Source organism: Chaetodon trifascialis, chromosome 7, assembly GCF_039877785.1.
Source record: "Chaetodon trifascialis isolate fChaTrf1 chromosome 7, fChaTrf1.hap1, whole genome shotgun sequence".
Classification (NCBI taxonomy): Eukaryota; Metazoa; Chordata; class Actinopteri; order Chaetodontiformes; family Chaetodontidae; genus Chaetodon; species Chaetodon trifascialis.
Genome location: NC_092062.1, coordinates 8304716 through 8324289, shown reverse-complemented (window position 1 = coordinate 8324289; position 19574 = coordinate 8304716). Strand labels below are relative to the sequence as shown.

At 42.8% G+C, this 19574-nt stretch overlaps 1 protein-coding gene across 2 annotated transcripts in view; it reads right to left on the bottom strand.

Moving 5' to 3' along the window:
- The window catches only part of usp45 (ubiquitin specific peptidase 45), a 35709-nt gene that overhangs the window by 8040 nt on the left and 8095 nt on the right, over positions 1–19574 (bottom strand). For both annotated transcript variants that reach the window (XM_070966692.1, XM_070966693.1), the window contains 4 exons: positions 14628–14779; positions 13113–13208; positions 12546–12676; positions 2665–2752 (listed from right to left, as the gene is read on the bottom strand). In XM_070966692.1, coding sequence (XP_070822793.1) covers positions 2665–2752; positions 12546–12676; positions 13113–13208; positions 14628–14779 — 467 coding nt within the window. The remainder of the gene's footprint in view (positions 1–2664; positions 2753–12545; positions 12677–13112; positions 13209–14627; positions 14780–19574) is intronic.

Here is a 19574-nt window from a genome sequence, read left to right as displayed (position 1 = left end):
TGTCTAAAAACGTTAACATGTAAATCTCTTCATTAACTGTGGTGTGTGTGTGTGTGTGTGTGTGTGTGTGTGTTCTTCACGGGGCTCTCTTATTGAAGGTGACATGGTCAGTGAGTGTTGGTGAGAGAGCTGTGAAGAGGCACAGCCACAGTAAAGCACCAATCAATAGATAATTGGCCACGGTCTATGTCTGCGGTCGAGACCAGTCAGCCCCCATTGTGCCGAGACCCGTGCACTGGACTGGCTATTTAGGTCAAAAAGTCCTGTTAATCCCATCCTGGCCGGCCTGCACCCCACTCAGTCAGCACAGTCAGACCAGGCTTAGGCTCTCCTACTAATTAATTACCAGTAACCCCCATCCTCCCTCTCTCCCTGTGTGTACTGTCCCACACACTATGGGCTGTGAGGGGGGTTGGGGTTGCTGGTACAAGGGTGCAGGGGTGGAAACTAAAATGAAGACAGGGCAAAGAAGGACAGTCCATGCCCTGAGAGTGTAATATCTACCGTCTCAGCTAAATTAGTGATAATTGACTGGGGCCCAATTAGCATATTTAGATCTCTGATACTAATGGCCAATCAACACAAACACTTAGGCCTCTAAAAGGTTGGTGACGCCGACTGCAAAAACACCAGTTTCCCACTCTGACCGACACACACCCACACAAAAACACACACAGGACAGTGTGTGTATATTATTTGGATGATATTTGTAAGTCACTCAAACGTGCCTATTCAAAATGAATATTCAGGTTAAGAATAAAAATGTTCTGTGTTTGAAGAATTTACACTAACAGAACTTCAAAAACACATTTCATAGTTTTTACAAAAGTTAGCAATAGAATTAATATTTCCACTCATTTAAAAATGTACTCAATTATGCATGTAGGCTAAAATGCCACTGTATGTCTGAGTGTGCTGGGCAGGATAAATGAGCTTTTGAGTGAATGAATAGAGGAGGCTGTACCCCTACTTCTATGCACTGGCTTGATTGGATTGGGAGACAGGCTGATGAGTGAGTGAGTGTGTGTGTGTGTGTGTGTGTGTGTGTGTGTGTGTGTGTGTGTGTGTGTGTGTGTGTGTGTTTGCGTGCGTGCGTGTGTGTGTGTGTGTGTAGGAGGGGGGCGAGGGTGACCCTCAAGCACAAAGGGACAGCCCTGGAGCTCATTCAGCAGCTGTGGGTTTCCCAAGATCACACAATGATGCCGGTCGTGCCACTTGCAAGTCCCCTAAGTGGCACAACTGTCAGCGTTCACAAGTTTGAATGGGAGCAGAGGAGCCCAGCCCGAGGCCCCTCTTGGGTCTGGGGCTGACCACTAAACACACCCGCTAACTTCTCCTCCTTGGTTCACACAGCCACTGGTGGGGCCACGGGGGGCAGCTCAGCCCTGCAAAGGCTGCTGTGGATTCTCCTAATTGCTCTATGAAGGGTTTTATGGGGGGAGGGGGGGGTTCACTGTCCTTGCCAAAAACATGGCACCATAAGGTTAAAACACAAAAACTGGCCAGCCAAGCAAAAAGAAGATATTGGTTCTGTGAGAGCACACAGCCACCCAAAAACACACAGCAAGATTTCTTACATTATGACTACACTCATCTCGGATGGATTTTAATGAAGTATAAAATATACCGTACAAGTGGAGGGTTGATAATTCTGATGACACATGGCCGCGACAAAAATGACTTCATCATTTGCTGAGATTAATGGCTCTCAAAACGAACAGAATTTCAGACATATGTTTGATAGTTCGTGCTGTTAGTTAATCAACCACAAGCAGAATTATATTAACTAATCGTAAAACAGCAGTTTTTCCTGCCACACAGCAGTATTTTTTCATTGATTGCATACCATCTTGCAATACAGTAATCAAGCAGAGACCTAATTTATTGACATATTTCAACGTCGATTTATGCCTTTATGCTTCTCATGCCTTTGCTATAGTAGGAGTCCTAATTTTGCGACTGGGTCTTTTCCAAAACCAGCGATACAGAAAAAGTTATGTTTTGACAAATAACCTTGTAGGTGAAGACTAGGCATAGGACTGGTGTTTTTCCACCCTAACTTAGGAGTGAACTTCAACAAAGATGGTGCAACCCAGTACTGGAAACTAAAAATAATCCAGCTGAGGCAGAACAATAGATTTCTGGAAAACTCTCCCACTGTCACTAGTAAAAGCTGTTATGATGGCAGTTCTCCTCTGATTTTTATATTTCCTTCAGTCATTCCACCATGCATACCACAAAGCTTTTTAAGAAATTAGACTCTATCACACACTGCTTTAACTGGCACTATAAAGCTGTGCATATAAGCAAGAAACACCTGTGTGAAGTTGGAATTTCACTGAGGGCACGGCGGAGGACATCTTGGCCTGGATTTCAATACAGTGAGCAGTCTGTCACACAACCTTTCCCCCAGTCCTTCTGAACAGAACAAATCTTTATATGGAGGGAACCTCCTGGTCCAAATATCGAAAAGAAATCTAATCAAAGATGCCAAGAGACAGCCCAGTCTGTGACCACCACACCTTTAAACCATCCAGCATGGGTTTAGTGTTTGCTCGCCATTACAGGAAGTTAAATACAGGTGTGTGTGTGTGTGTGTGTGTGTGTGTGTGTGTGTGTGTGTGTGTGTGTGTGTGTGTGCGCGCAGGATATATTTAAGCTCACTTTAGTTTCCTCTACTCGTATGGAGTCCATTAGGTAGTGCAGAAGCTCCTGGCTGTCTTGCTGTTGGTAGCCCTTGAAGCGCGGAGCCCTGGAAAAAACAAAACAAAAACACTGATGAAAGTCAAGAGCAAGAGAGAGAATCTTATCAAAATAAGGTGAAAGCAGAATATGGTTGAGACAGGACTACCATCGACTGACAATACAATCTTTGCCATTACACATTTGTGCAATATATGTGATAACAAGCAAGCGATGTTCAGCGGCAGTGAATCTCTAACGTCGAGAAATAAAGCTCCACTGTCTGCCCTCAAAAATAAAACCCACACAAATGATCAAGTCAAAAGGAAGAAAATCATTACACAACAAGCACCTAAAATCCATAGAGAAATCTGAAAAAAGGAGAAAACTAATACCAACCTTTTTCAAGGCCTTTCCTATGGTCTATCTGCAAAATCTTCCCTTTCATTAAATGAGGTGAGATTACTGTCACATATCAAAACATCAAGAGGAAGATTTGAAAGGTTGACTACAGCATTACAACTGAAAAATAGGACGGCTGCAAGTACTGTAATCAATTTAATCAGTTATTTGATTGATATATTAGAGCCTCTCCTCATATAGTTTTTTTTATAATATATTATTTATTCTAATATAAAATCATTCTATAGATTCAAAGGTAAAAAATCCACCACAAACTATCTACCATATTTGGCAACCCTTAAAACAAGTGGGACATCTAATTGAAGCTCATATGTTTAACAGTTGTGCTGAGAGACACAATACTTAAGACGCTATACTGACATCTAAAACCAGTGATGAGGTTGGGGCAAGAAAAGGTCATCATATTCAAATACAGCAATAATGAATCTGTCACTTGATCCAAATAAGCTGCCAATGTGCATTTATGCTTCCATGCATGCAGAAAGTGAGGTCCCCTGGTATTACTAGTCTCATGTGAATAGGGCTAAAGACACATAATAGTAAGCAACCACAGCTCTACCATCCTGACAGTCAATTTATCAGCTTGACATTTTGCTGAGCATTTAATTGGCATTTTGTAGGTGGATGTCCATCCTAGCCATTAATGCCTGAGTGGTTAGAGGGAAGCCTCTCCTTGGGTCCGTCCCCTGGCTGTCCACAGTAAAGCAGATGTGAGGACAGATGCCAAGGGCAGATGGGCAGCCAAGGCTAGAGCCACTGCAACCTGTTGGGCCGAGCCAACCACATAACCACAGAACAGGTTGGTCTGACAGGCACAACACACACTGAGAGGCCATATTACTGTTTTTAGGAGGCATCGGTCAAATGCTGAGGGTGTTTGGAGGGCGGGGGTTTGGGGTGATGAGTTAACCTTTTTCCTTTTAAAAGGAATTAAAATCACCAATACTCTGATGCTGCAAATCGCTGGTACCAATCTAATAATGATTTATCAGTACTTAAACATAGCAATACTATTCACAGCTGTTTCTTTTTCTTACTGTCCTAGTGTTGACAAAATCTGACCACAGCTTTTGCTGCCAATCATTAATGCCATTCATAAACCTACTAATTGGAAGAATTCACTTAAAATGAATCCTCCCTCTGAGACATGCTGATGGATGGCCATAGTTGGGGGAGAGATGGCCAACCACCTGCACTCAACACAGGTCTTAACTGGGAGGTCTAGCGGAGCCGAAAGTCACCCCCACCCACCTTCACAGACACAATCTCTGTCTCTTATGCCCTTTTCGTGCAGACACATGGGGAGGATGGGTAAGGATGGTAGAAAGCACATATGTCACTTATTCGCCAGCACTAAACATGAACAGCATGTGAAGGAATGTGTCCCTCTTGTTCTGCGAACTCATCTGTCGATCTCCCAAGAGGGAGACACAGAGAGAGAAGCACAAAGCAAAACAGAGAAGGAAATGAGTGAGGCAGTGAGAGGCAGAGGTAGAGCAGTATAGAGGGGAAAAAATGAAAAGCTTGGTGAGGATCAGTGGGAATGAGGAGGTCTGGAAGCTCATCCCAGTGGAGAGAAGCAGAAGGGCCCTGTAGCGCTGCTCTCAATCTGGCCAATGCAAACAGCTGCGGTGCTAACACAATTAATAGCCGGATGAGTTAGTACCAGACACAAGGCCACACAAGCACCCCCTCTCCCCAAACACACAGACGTATGAGCAACACAATGTACCCGCACACAGCTCACATATCAAATTCATCCAGCATTTACGCTCACATTGGCATAAAAATAGGAATATGACTCAATTATTTACGTTCATGAAAAATTTGTGTTACTGTACAAATATAGAGGGCTGTTTAAAACAAAATTTATACACATAATTCACCAAGCAGCAATGTCTACCTCTCCCCCAGGCTGCCAAGTTTATTTGGAATACAGTTTTAAAGAGTGAAAATGAAGGTCACATCACATTACCAATGATTGGAGCCTCGTGCAGAAATTCAAAGCCAGAAGGTGACAACGGCAGTACGCTTATAGTTTAATTTCACCCTAGAGAAAATACAAGTGAAGTCATACTTCTGCATGCCAAATCATGAGATGTTGGTTTGCTTCAATTAGTGGAGTCATGGTTTGGATTCGAAATTGAACCCGAACAGAATCAGTTATCAGTTTAACTAAGCATTACACCCCAAAGACAATGGGCAAGTTTTTAACTTTCCACATTACTCGGTGTGGTTACAGGTTACATTAGAAAAAGACCTGTTCAGGACTGATACATTCACTGTTTATGGATATGTCAATCTGTGAGGCAGCATGCACATGAGGCACATTAGTAATGATAGCAGCTTAGTCCTGCTATTTGTTTGTTCTGGGAATGTTCACAGTCCAGCAACTCCAGCCAAACGTCCATTACATTTGCCAAATTCATGGCTTATTCCTCATATGCTCAAATCCTTCTCTCGTAAAAGTGAAGCACTCTGTTTGAAAATACAAACAATACAGCATAGCCTAAATCCATTTACTGTATTGCTTGACAAAATATGTTTTTCTATACTAAGCATCCAATATTCAAGTGATGTCAGAAGGAAAACTATTTTAATTAGCCTACATTTTATTGTCTTTAAGACCATGCTCTGGGGCGAAAGCTGTTCTCTTGTATACATTACATTACACAAGTTTTAAAACGGGTCACATGGAAACACCAGCTGGAGATGGACTTCTCAGTTGACTCAGATTTTAAACATTACCATTAGCTTACATTAGCAAGCTATACTTATGAAATCTGCTAGTGAGAGGAGGAATGCAGGAGGATGCTGTAGTAACACTGTATAACAGGGACTTTTTTTTTTATCTCTCTCCTGTGACAGTGAGCACAGTACAGGGCCTTTCAGTTGCTCATATGCTTATCTTGCCACATCATGGCAGAATAAAGAAACTTAATCACCCCTTATAGCATGCACTTCCTGTGACTGCAACAATGTGCTGGCACTGAGGGAGACACAACAAACCTGCTAGTCATGTAGTCATGTATTGGGCTTTGGAACCACATGGAAGTGCCAAAAACTGCAGTTCCTCAAAAGGCTTTAAAAGCCAGTTAATCCTCATAGACCCCCATATTAAAATGCTTTACAGCAAAAATAAACACTTTTACAGCCTAGCACAAAAACAGTTTTGGTCTCTATAGCTAACTGTCATATTCATGGCAACTGTACATGGGTTGAATTTCTATATAACTCACTTGTTTAAATCATACTAAGGCTTAAAGTTGTGCAAAATTATTGAGCTTCACAGTGGCTCTTCAGAAACCTATGGGTGGCGTCACAGAGACTACATTCAGGTCTATGGTTACACACAAAGCCACCTTCCTTAAAGGGGGCTGGTGGCGTCTTACAGGTGAGAAAAATCAAGCTGTAGTGAAGTATACCTCTGCCATCTAGTGACTCTTCTTTTTACTTGGATGCATGGATGCAATATGATTTTGGTTCTGCTTGCATATTTCCCTGTGAATTTTTGTTGTCTATGCTAGAACTTACAAATATCATAAGATATGGTTTTGCAGGATTCAGATACACTAATCAGCAAAATCTATATGAATTTTGAAAAGTTTTCTACTGCTCAACACTAGCAATGCCACAAGTACTGGACAAGTAAATACCAGCCTTAGGAGATGATTTATGGTCAGCTTCTTTGAAAACAATGTATTTTTTAGCAACTTGTGCTCATTTGCACAGGTTTCTCCCCTATTTTTTTTTTACCTCTATTTTGGACATAAAAGGGCTATCAACATTCTTATTTTCAGGTTTCCTAACATTCACAGGTAGACCAAAGAGAATGGATTCTAATTATCAGATTGTAAAGTTAGAATCCCCGCACTGCAACTCTCTGCTCAGCTTATCTGCACAAGCCAATATTTGTATTATTATTTTTTTCTTTTTTTACCAACAATGAGTATCTGCTTCTTTTCTTCAACATGAGAGAGGTCCTCCCCGTGAGCAGACCTGTATGCCAGGCCTGCCTCATTGTGTGTGCACTGTATGTCAGTGTAGATATGTGTTTGTGTCCTGGATGCCAGAGCACTAGATGGAATCCATTGTTGTCCTCTGATATTTCTATCAGCATGTACGGCTTTTCATAAAGGCTTAGGCACCACATTTGAAAGATGTGGGTATGTGGACATTTATTCACAGCACATGGATGGTGAATACAGCCAGCATCCCTCTCCTTTTTTGCAATACAAGAAAGTGTCCAGTGGCTGTCCTGAAAATTTAATCAGTCTTTGAGAGAAGCAGGTGCAGACGAAAGCCTCTGTGTGGCCTTTTTGTCCAGGTTATGCATTAGACATGCAGAAATAGTGCATTCCAATAGATTGATGGTGATAACAATCAGAAACATTTGATAAATGGTCATTTATAAAGCCATTCAAGAGAAGGCAGACATCTACACAGCCAACATCTCCAGATCTCGGACACAGAGACCAAAGACGGACAAATGGCACTGCGGGGGGGGGGGGGGGGGGGTGATTATAACAGTTGTTCTAAAAAGCGGGAATATCCAAGCAGGCTCAGCAAGTTGGACAGACTGGTTGAGTCAAAAAGACAGTTTCTGATCTGTGTGACCTGAGTCCTTAATTAAATGCCATTTTTTCATGTCTTGCCACTATTGACTGGCTCTGTAGTAAAACAAGGTCTGGTTACAAGCTGGGACCCCCTCTGGTGCTGGCCACCCAACCCACATAGACTGGCACTGGTCTGAGCCCTGACCAGAGGCCTGGCAGGAGAAAGAGGCAGTGGGATACTCAGCTGGTTGAGGTCAAATGCATGTGTGCAGACACGCGGAAACACACATACACTCACGCAAAACTGGGCTCAATAGGGCTCCAGTGTCGCACACAAAGGGCTCTATTTTCGATTCCGCTGGCAGTGCGGCGCAGGCGCAGTGCAAAGTCAGGTCCACTTTGCCAATGGGGCATGGCGACGCAGACTTTGGTATTTTCGTGCACTGTGACGCCGGCGCATCTACACCCCCTTCTCATCTCAGTCCCACCCAGCGGCGCAACTCGGAAGGAGGGAGGGGAGAAGGCGTGGAGTGGGTTTGACACAGCCGAGTCAAATTTTCACCAATCACACCAGCTCCTCACCTCACCTTTAAAAACACCGCTGGCGAGGCACATGGCAAGTTTCGAGGATGACTGAGCCTGCGCAGGAAAGTGTCTGATGCCCAAACTTCTCCCAGGAGGAGACTGACGTCACTCATGTCTAAATATGAGGTCCTTAGATGGTAAATCCTCAGCCTCCTCCTCCTTCTCCTCCTCCTCCTCCTCCTCCTCCTCCTCCTCAAAGCAATGATGTACTCCATCTTTGTAGATAACGTTAGGCATTACTATGATATTTGTATTTGGAATGAAATGACGTGGGTAATAGCGGACAATGATCATCACTTACGTTTTTTCCATGTGTCTGTCTCTGTGTCTCTCGAGTGCTCTGAGGTTGATGCAGTATATATGCTCTGTAGGATGCCACGGCTGTTTCTGGTTGGCATAGCGACGTTAATCAAGCATCCCTGTTTCACCTGTGGACATTCGGTCAGGGTGAGTGACCATTACGCGTGCCGAATGCGCTTGCGATGTGGTCAGATGAGATACTGATCAAAATATAGAAATTTAGGTCTGACTGTATGTGCTGACTCAGATAGTTGCATTGAATTGTGGCTGTTGCTAATTATTGATCGCAGTGAAATGCCAGACACTGTGGAAACCTGACTGTGAGGTGTTGGTGACGTGAGCGCACAACTCCGCCGGTTTACGAAAATCCACTTGCCCAGTGGTGTGCCGCTGGTGCACAGAGTTGACCAGGTCTGGGGTGGCGAGCTTTCAGCGCACTTTTACACCACCGACATGGACCGAAATGACCGGCTAATTATGCTGACACCTGCCCCCTACTGCACCGCAACGCCCATCCTGGCGTACCTCTGTGCGCCTCGGTTTACCAAAATACCAAGTGCGCTGTGCGCCTGCCTGCACTGCATGAAAATACCGGCAGTGGAGTCGAAAATAGAGCCCCAACACTCAAACTGTCCCTGATCTGAGTCAAAAATCCTCACTAATCTGTCTGTCAATGAGAAATGGAAAAGCATTCTCAGTCCCCACAGGCCAAGGGCAATCCTCTTTGAGTGACAAGCTTGCAGTGACAGGTGAGGATGATAGGCTAGATTCACAGAGTGTAGCCATCATAAAGGTCACTAAAATGGAGAAAAATGTCCCAGTTAACAGCAGCAGTTCTTGAACTTGCCCTATCAGCTCAAAGCTTTAGACCTGACTGAATATAGACGTGTTGCTGTGTGGAGATGCATGTGAGAGTTCAGAATACTACTTTAACAATGTACACTTTGTGGATGTTAGAGGGAAAAGCATACAAGTGAATAAGGCCTTGAAAGTGCAATAAATCTCCAGTTCTCCTGTGTCATTTAGAACACTGAATATTAAAATGATTACAAGGTACCACTAATAAGATTTAGCCACAATTTTGTCGCATTTACTCATCTTTGACAATGTGCTTCAGCATCTCTGCTACTGCATCTGTTTCACAGGCTGGTGGACATTAAGCAAAATGTCCATCTTTAAGTAATAATCGAGGTGAGAAAGAACATGGGTATGTGTGTGCATTTTTGTTGGCAAGTACACAGTTCTCCATCCAGGCTTTAACTGACCTTGCCGTATAGCAAGAGGCATTGTCTTGGAAAATCCAGTCATTCGAGCAGGAAAGAGTTTATCAGCTGATGGAAGAGGACTGTTTTCAAAAGTCTGAATGTGACCTGTTTCATTCGCCCTTCACACAACTGCATTTGCCCTGTTCCACCCATACTGAAACAACCCCAGATCATCACCGATCCACCCCCATGTTTTACTGTAGGGGCAAGACAGTGTGGTTTGTAGGCTTCTCCAGGCTTCCTCCTAACCAGTAAGTTGGCTGGAGTGGGCATCAACTCAAAATTGGATTCATCACTGAAGAGAGCCTTAGCCCAATCATCAACAGTCCAATCCTTGTGATTCCTAGCAAAGAGTAACTGGGTCTTCCTCTGCCTTTCGTTGATGAAGGGCTTCTTCCATGCCCTGTGTGACTTCAGACCAGCTTCAAGAAGTTGGTTTTGAAGTGTCCTTGCTGAACAACTCACATTTCTTCAAAGTCCCTGGAGGTCTGACGACGACTCCTGACACAGGAACGGACGAGTCCACAGTCCTCTCATGGGGTAGAAAAACGTTTCCTGCCTCGACCAGCTAGCAATTTGGTAGTACCATGTTTGGCTTGCTTTTTCTGTCTTGGAGATCTTCAGTTTTTTGGCTACCTGTCTCTCACTCATGCCAATTTCCAGCAGTACCAAGATGGCTGCCTTTGTGGCTTCACATAATTCTTTTGTTTTAGGCATTATGTGAGAGCTGACAACTTCTGAGTTGTGCTACTGCTTGAATGTAAGCAGGAAACCACTGTAGGCCTTTGCATGTGCAGTGCTGCTTATGACATGAAATGGCCTCTTATATACCCTGGGAATACAATTAAGCTTAAACGTGTCAAACAGGAGATAAAGTATTATGGAATCAGCTGCATTTTTAGTCATGTTCATTGTATTCTTCAGGTAATATACCTTTAGTGGTATCAGGCATTAAAATGAACAAGAAACTGAAGAAAACAAGGGTGGTCTAATCATTTTTCTCCATGACTGTATCTTTAGTCTGAAGCTTTAGTCTATAAAATGTCAGAAAATTGTGAAAAATGCCTATCATAAGTTTCCAGAGCTCAAGGTGACATCTTCAAGATTGCTTGTTTTGTCAGACAAGAAGTGCAATTCCAGAGATATTCAATTATATTATAGTGTTCTACACTGAGAAATGCAGTAAATCCTCACATGTGAGAACCTGGGGCCAGAAATACTGGTCTTTTTCATACAGAAAAAGTTATTACAAACAAGAAAGTCTGTTAGAGAACAAACAAATCCCACACAATGTCAATCTTGATTTCTTGGTGCTTTCATAGTCAAAGATTTTTATCTGACACAGCCTTTTTGGTGCGACTTTGTTGAAAATTGTTATCTGTTGGTATCTTGTTTTGAGTGTTACCACTTGGAATCAGAGGGTATTTTCATGAAAATAACAAGGTCACACAGAACAAAGCCACCACTTTTCTTGGCAAAAGATTCAAGAATTTTAATTACCCACATATGTACAGACCTGGACGCTTGCAACTCCAGGCAAGATGCAAAGATTAGAGTAATCAAAATGAGTTTAAATGATCAACAGTGTGTGGGATTTCTTGGTTCTTTTACAATATTTTTTCTTAGGAAAATTGTTGCAGATTGATTTTTTTGTCAGTCAACTTATCAATTGAGCACTATCCCTAGGCTTTTTTGTTTGTTTTTTTGTTTGTTTGTTTTGTTCTTTCACATCCTGCTTTAGCACCAAAAACTATGTGAGTGGATATTAGGACTGCATATCATTGTTTACTGTATGGATGTACAAAACAATTACGTACTGGCCTTAAAAAAAAGTTCACTTGTGGTATAAATGTACCATATGAGTAATGGGTACTGAGGCTTAAAGTCATTTCACTCTATTCAAACGCATGTCAGTGGAATAGATTAGTCCTACTTTAAATTAGTCATGTATGAATGCATAAAGGCCTGAGCAACGCTTCCTGTCTGAATGCACAATTGCCTGCATGTTTGTTGCAGGCTGAGGTGGTACCAGGTGAGGTGGCAGTCCACATACACACACTCCCACACAACACACTCACAGAGGCCTATCTGATAAAAGCTAGGTACCAGAATAACTGTCAAAGCCGCACCAGAGATGTGCCCAGTCATCCAACATCAAATACCCTGGTTACCCACCTGCACTACTAAACAGTGCAAGACTCCCCCACTCACATACACAGATAGGGTGGACCCAACCAGCAGTGCACCATGCTCAAAAAAGAACCCAGCCGACCAAACATTCACACTGTTCATAAAAGAGAACAAAACAACTGTGAAGTTCACAAATGCAGGGCTGTTTCTGCCTGTCACACAGCCTGTTAGACCTTGCTCTGGATCAAATATAACACAGGTGGCACAGCAGTGCGGCAAGTAGCAGAAAGAAAAAGAGCTTGCTGCTGCTGCTGCTACACATTTGATGAGGCACTGTGCCTTTGGTGTGTTTTGTGTATGTTGAGCTCAGAAAGGTATTCAGCTGGGACCAGGTGCTACCTGGGTCTGGCTGGTTAACGCGGTCACTGCAGCAGTGAGGGAATGACAGCAGGTGAAAGCTGTGGCTCCTGTGTTATAAACTGCTGCTGTGATGATAAGAGCACTGCCATACCAACAATTATGGAACAGTTCGACGACTTCACTGCCCCAAGATTAAATATGCAAATATGCAATATGCAAACTGATATGAAGAATATCGCCTTACTTCTGGCAGAGCTGGTTGAAGAGGATCTTGGGATTGAGCGGGCCCTTCCCTGGTTCTTTCATGCTCTGGAGGAAGAGAAACATGGCCGCAGTCAAGGGCTCTGGACTGGGCAGCGTTACTGTCAATGGACTCTGGAATGTGAAGAGACCAAATGAAAGTAAGACATTCATTTCCATAATTTAAAAGACATTTACAAAACACGATCCAGCTATAACAATAACTTTTTGTCCAAATACAAGTTAGACAATAACAGTTTTGAACAACTTAAGAGTTGATTTTGTTCATTTACTTATGGAAAGTTGCCAAAACTACCAAAGAATGAGCTCTATATTTGATCAATTTCAAATTCACTAATTAATTGGTTAATACTTTCAAGAGTTATTTTTTGTTAACTTTGAGTTAAGTGTTACTAATCCAATGAATAACACAAACACAATCATAACAGGGTCAATGGGTCAGACAAATCCAGCATTAGGATGATCATTTCAAAAGCAAAGTCATTTGTATTTCTTCAATTTAGACAACTAAGGCTTCAGGAAATTAGAAGAGATGGACAGCAAACTGTACCAGATTGGTCTCCACAGGGGGGCAGATCCTCAGTTTGTACCCTTTCTCCTTCACTTCCTGGATGAGGTCGATGAGCATGTGTGTCTGAGACAGGTTCTGCAGGGACAACACAATTATTGACCATTTCAATGCATCCATGGATGAATGGCACTGGGTAAAGGCATTGTTCAGGTTTGCCATAAGATCAACAGAGCAGCGGAGTACCATTCACAAGAGGAGTGGATCATCAAACTGTTTGTATGCAGTGATTTTAGCATTCATCAAATGAAGACAACAACAAAAAAAGTTAGAATCCTTCAAAGATACGAAACAGTATCCACACTTAGCTTTGTGCTAATTCAATGTGGTCAATTAAAATACCCTTGTGAAATGGTACCTCCATTTTAGCAGAATTTAAGAAACCTGTGGCGAGTTCATTATTCTGAAAGAGGCTTTCAAATCTATCTATGATCTGTGATTTTGAAATGTGGAGAAGATCCTTGGTGAGGAGATGGCCTAAAGCAGTCATTGTCCCTTCATGTTAGAGAAACATTTTTTCCTTCCCTTTCAAGAGGTATTTGTTTTGTCACGTCCTGGCAATGAAGACAGTTGCTATGGAAAACGCACAATGGAGCTGGCATTGTGAACACAGACACAGCCCATCCTCTGACAATTATGTGTTTTCACCAGAAAGATTGCAATTTTCAAGGAGACAATACAAACAGACAGGGAGAGGGAGGGAAAGCATGTAAAGCGCACTCACTCAAATTTCAATCAATGAGGAAGGCCCTGAGGGTGATTAACAAAATGGCGGAAAAAAACAGCTTCATTGTTGAGGAGGCATGTCAGTTTTCAGTCACCATGACACAACCAAAAAAGACTGGGGAGGCTCTATAGCCGTACTGTATGGTATGGTACGAGTGCCACTCGTGTATAGGCAGGTGAACGTGGGCAAACCGACACTGCATTTACTGCTGTATTGAATATACTTCAAAATGACCTCAAGGCGTGGCCTGTTTACACTCACAGTCAGCGGCAGAAAGTAACATAGTCTGCTATAGGCCAGCCCCCTACTTGAGAGGTGTTTATTCATTGCAAAGGCATGAATATGTACACTGATTTGTTAGCCTAATGAGTCACAGGGTTTTCCATTCAATGTCATGGTCTCTTGAGATAAAGCAATGACTTGCAAGCAGGTTACCTGTAGTGAGGAATTCATTTTACACTTTTTCAGATTTACAATGACTTTAATCACACCGTCTTTTATTTCCTAAGGTATTCATTCTGACTAAATAGTGTACTAAGACCTATTACCATTTCTGTAATTTCCCCTCGGGGATCAATAAGTACTCTATCTATAACATACCATATTTCATAATACATGATAAAACTCTTAAATGAGCAGTATGTTGGGCTTTTTCCATGTCACTATTTTCTAAATTCTTTCTTCTAAATTCTCCTTCCATAACAGCACAGAGACACATGCAGAGAAAATATTTATGTTTGAACTGACACATATACTGTAATTATACCAACCTGCATGACAGCGTTGAAGAAGCAGGTGTTACCGAGGTTATTTATGCCTTTGACAGGGACCAAGGTGCTGTTGACGGCTGGACTCTTGCCTTTGGGCAGGTCAGTATAATCTGATAGTTCCTCTTGCAACTTGATGATCTTGGGTGATGCTCCTGGAACACAGAAAAGCAAAACAGGTCATTGATGCACAGTAGTAGAAACTTAAAAACAGTGTGTATTAGTAAAATGATTCAAGAGATACAAGCCTGGAAATTACAGGTACAGTATGGATTTATGACATGTGGACAGTCTTTGAAATTGACAAACGATTCTGTTTCTAAAACCTGATTAGCTTTCAGGGGATGTTTGGTATCAAAACTTGGCGGAGAAGCTTCAAGACAGAGCTGAGATGGTGGCTGAGTTGAAACTTGGTTGTGATTGAGGGTGGAAGTCAGTCTTGCAGCTGGAAAATTTTGGCCTCTATTAAATTGGGATTGCGGCAGTACGGAGAAAAAATTGGGCTTAGCCTTGAAGCCTTGAAGCGAGACTAGGGCTGGGAGCTGGGTGCTTGGATGGCAGCTGGAAGGAAAGCTGGGTCATTTGGGAAAGCAGATGACAGCTGTAGAAGTTTCCGCTGGTTAGTGAGGGGGGAGTGGGGGCTGGGGTTGGAGAGATGGCTCTCCAGAGCCAGCTGTTACTCCTGATCACCAATGAAAACTAACCTTAAACAGGAACTCAGACACAGATGGTCAGAACAGTGACATACAGATAGTCTGCTGGGGACAGACTGGCATTGGTAGTGTAGCTGTGTGAGCTGATGACGTGCCAGCAGCTAACAATAATGCCAACACCATGACGACTCAATACCAATGACATGTTACTGACACATGCTATTAGTTACTAATTTGCTAATGAATAAGGAATCCGATAACAGAGATCACAGAAGAAGGGGGTTAAGACCCCATGCACATAATTTATTGAGTGACATGTATTCAGCCAAAATCATTACCAGTCAGCAAGACTAGTGAGATTAAAGCCACAGCTTTGGGTCAAACAATCAAAACGTAAGTCTTTGCTGTGAAGTAGACAATGAATGCTTCATATCAGATTATTGAGCCTTCATTTGTAAAGATCATCAGACATTGGTTTTATGCCCTACATTTTCAGACCATGTGCTGCGGTCACTGTCACAGGAGAGGGATAAAAAGTCTTTCTTCATGAAATGTTATTACAGCGTCCTCCCGTCTACTTCACAGCAGAAGTGTGTGAAACACTACTTACCACGGATGAATGTTACCTGCAGAAATACGGAGCTATCTGCTACCTTAAAGATGGTGGACAGCGAGGATCAATTAAATAAATAGCGACATCTCCTACTCAGGCAGCGAAAGGCACAGCCGCAGGTTACTGGTTAGCTATACTGTGTCATCTTTGACGTGCTGTTTTATATTTTTCTTCAGATACGTGCCAAAAGTGCACAAGTAGGTGGAGTAAAAACACTACGTTCAGACAGAACATGAAAAAACAGAGGTGGTGCTAATGGATTTAAAGTTAAGGGAAGGAGATGAGTGAAGCAATGAATGAACGGAGAATAACCTTCTCTAGAAGGTGCAATTTGAGGCAGAGATCCCAAAAAAATACCAGGCATTTAGTTTCATGCGGGACAATATGGCTACATGAGTAATGACAAGCTCAGTAAAATAATACATGGTCCCTCAATGGCAGAACATACAGTAGATTACTGGTACTTGCAGAGATCTCATCAAAAAGGAAAAAACTGAGAAAAGGGTCGACAGGATGGCTGCAGTTTCAGTTAAAATAGTGCCGTCTGCATAACATGCTCACATGTTGTCAATGCCAATTTCACTTGCTTATTTTTCAAATCAAGTGATCAAACACTGAACACACCACGGTGAGTCACTAGCCAGCCACACATACTGCATAGTTTCTAGCATAATACAAGAAATGAACGATTAACAACTCCATAAGATGAGGGTTGGGTGAGATTTTAAAATTTTCCTACCGGCCACCATCAGCCCAACAACCGGTGATTGTGTGTGCGGCTGTTCCACACATAGTTTCAGCTGGGAGATGTGTGCAATCGTCACGTTTGCTCTGTTTATAAGTCAAATTAGTAAACAAAATTAACTCACAAAATGTCAAGAAAGGAAACATTCTTACACTGATTTTTCTTAACAAATAGTTAAAAAACAACTGTATGCCTTCTAGATTCTCCAGTACCTCTCTTTCACTGCATTAAAACGAGCTTAATTGCCTTGTTAACTCATCGTGAAAAACACACTTCAATTCAGACTCAACAGAAACAAAATAACACTCACCAAAACCATTGTGGTTAGTCTTTCTACTGTTCCACTGCCAACTGTTTAGTCAAAAGAAACCCTTCACTCAGAGAGTTAGATGTGAAAATATTCCGGCTCTACACGACATTTTGCCCCTGCCTCTCTGCTGTTGCTGGCCTCTGAGTACTACTGGGTTAGGTCACTGAATGAGAGTCCGCTGCTGTGCAGTGACTCATCCATTCTTCGGAGGCAGACTATTAAATCATCAAAAGAAAATAAGTTTTCTAGAGTATAGTAAATGAAACTGCAAGTTCCTTTGCTGAAAGCTGAACCCAAGACATACCAGTGCAAAATGGACAGTTTTTACAGGGACTGATGGGAGTGCCTTCAGGCCTACAGGCTGTAGAGAAATCAACTTAACACTGGTATACATAAAAAGACATCACTCCATGAGCACTTCACCCACACAGTGTAAGCCAGTCAAGAGAGCAGGCTAGCAGCAAGGCCTGACTGACTTCACTGGCCTGAACCCGCTTATATCCAAACTAAGGAAATTCAACTGAACCGCAAACCATCATAATCATCACAACAACCTGCACCTTTACTTTCACTGTTCTTCTCCTCATCACACAAATGGCCTTGCCTTAGCACATGTTCAATTCATAGAACCACTCCTTGAGCACAACACATTTATTGAAAAAGCTATTCAACCCACAACAGTGATAAGCCCGCTGCTGGCCGCTACCCAATGAGCTTTTCCTCCTCAAGGCCAAGGACATTAGCCCTGGTCACACTCACTGGAATGTGAACTGTGGGCTTTTTACTCGTGGTCTAGCAATTTGCATTTCATCCTCTCAATCAAATTCCACTCAAAGGAATGGGGGTAAAAGGGCATTTTTTCTGTTAAACAGATTTGATAAGAAAAAACACTATTGCTGTACTTAAACACACACACACACACACACACACACACACACACACACACACACACACACACACACACACACACACACACACACACACACACACACACACACACACACACACACACACACACACACACACACACACACACACACACACACACACACACCTGTCTCAGGTCTGCTGAATTATGATATTTTTCTTGGCTCCACCACTTGGCTTTAAATCTACGTTGCTTTCACCAAAAAATGTTCATCGCTAAAGAGAAATGAAGAGAGCATTAACGGCCCATTATTTAGTTAGGGGACGAAGAAGGGGTGAGGTTCAGCTTGTTGGGACTACATGGTTTTGTGGCACTCCACCCAGTAGGGTTAACTGCATCTGGCCCTCTGTGCTGGCAACATCTGGAGGCCTATTTTCATTTTCAATATGGAGCCATAAGGGATCTCCCATATGTCAACACACACAACGCATGGAAAACAAGTGGAGATTGGGAAAGACTGCAGCCCCGATCAGGAAAGGAAACTGTGTATTTAGAGATTTGGTGTGACACTGAGAAGGTGTGAAGAGATGTGTTTACGCAAGTGTGAACAACTGAGCAAAAGAGAAAGTAATTGAGAGAGAAAGACAGTGTGTAAATTAGTGTGTGTGTACTTGTTGTGGTGTTTGTGAGCGGGGACACAAAATCAACAGACTTAATGCAACTTGAGTGTAAGAGCTGCGACTGGCACTTCAGCTAAAAGGGAGCAGAGGAATGAGAAAACTAACTGGGCGGAATGGGGATGCCAATGGACACACTCTGCATCTGGGACCGTCACCCAAGGTAAACAATGTTCAGGGAGCCATCTGGTTGAGACTGGGGAGAAGGGGGCAGAGGAGGGCAGGAGGGGCAGTGGGTGGAGGGAAGGGTTGCAACGAGCACAAGCATATGGAAAAGCAGATTTTTCCTCTCCCTGCAGCAGTCAGCAAAGGCAAATGTCAGCATGCGCTGCGTCCACGCTTGACTGTGCTGCACTCGGCACCACCACCTGGCCCTCCTTGCTCAGCCACCGAGTATGGGCAGCAGTGACACTGTGGAGCCTTTCCCCAGGGTAGAGGAAAGCTTCACGGTGCTCAGGATCGCCCACATGCACGCATGTACACCAACACCTCCAGCACTCCCTGCTCTTTTTCACACAAGAGATACACAAAGAAACATGGGACTTGTTTACTTTTACAGAGATCAGTACTAGAGTGCCTGCAATAGAAAAAAAACCACACAAGCTTAACTGAAATCTCTCGAAAAGTATAATATTCTGCTATGTATGTTGCACTGTTGTGACGTTTGTCGAGCTGAAGCAAGCTCATGAAACAATGTCTTTAACAAAACATTTTCAAGTTTGTTTACACCAATATTTGCTGTTCTTTTCAGTCTACTTCTGTAACAGCACAATGACATTTTTTATTCAAAGGCACTTTGTTGATATAATAAAGCCAAAAACAAAAGGATCTCAAAGTTTTATGTTTGTTTTCCATAAAAAGGCTTTTTGAGTGACTTTTTCATTGCTTTGCTAATCTGGTTTGCAGTTGGACTGAGTGACAGTCAAACTGTATGGCCAGTGGGCTTTATGCCTTTATGTTCATTTACAGTGCAGCAGTGTGGAGGGCCAAGGCCAGCTCCTTTCATGCAGAGCAGGCAGTCAAGAGGAAGGCCAGGCAACACCAAATGTCTTATTAATTCGCTAATTTGTTGTGACTGCAGGGC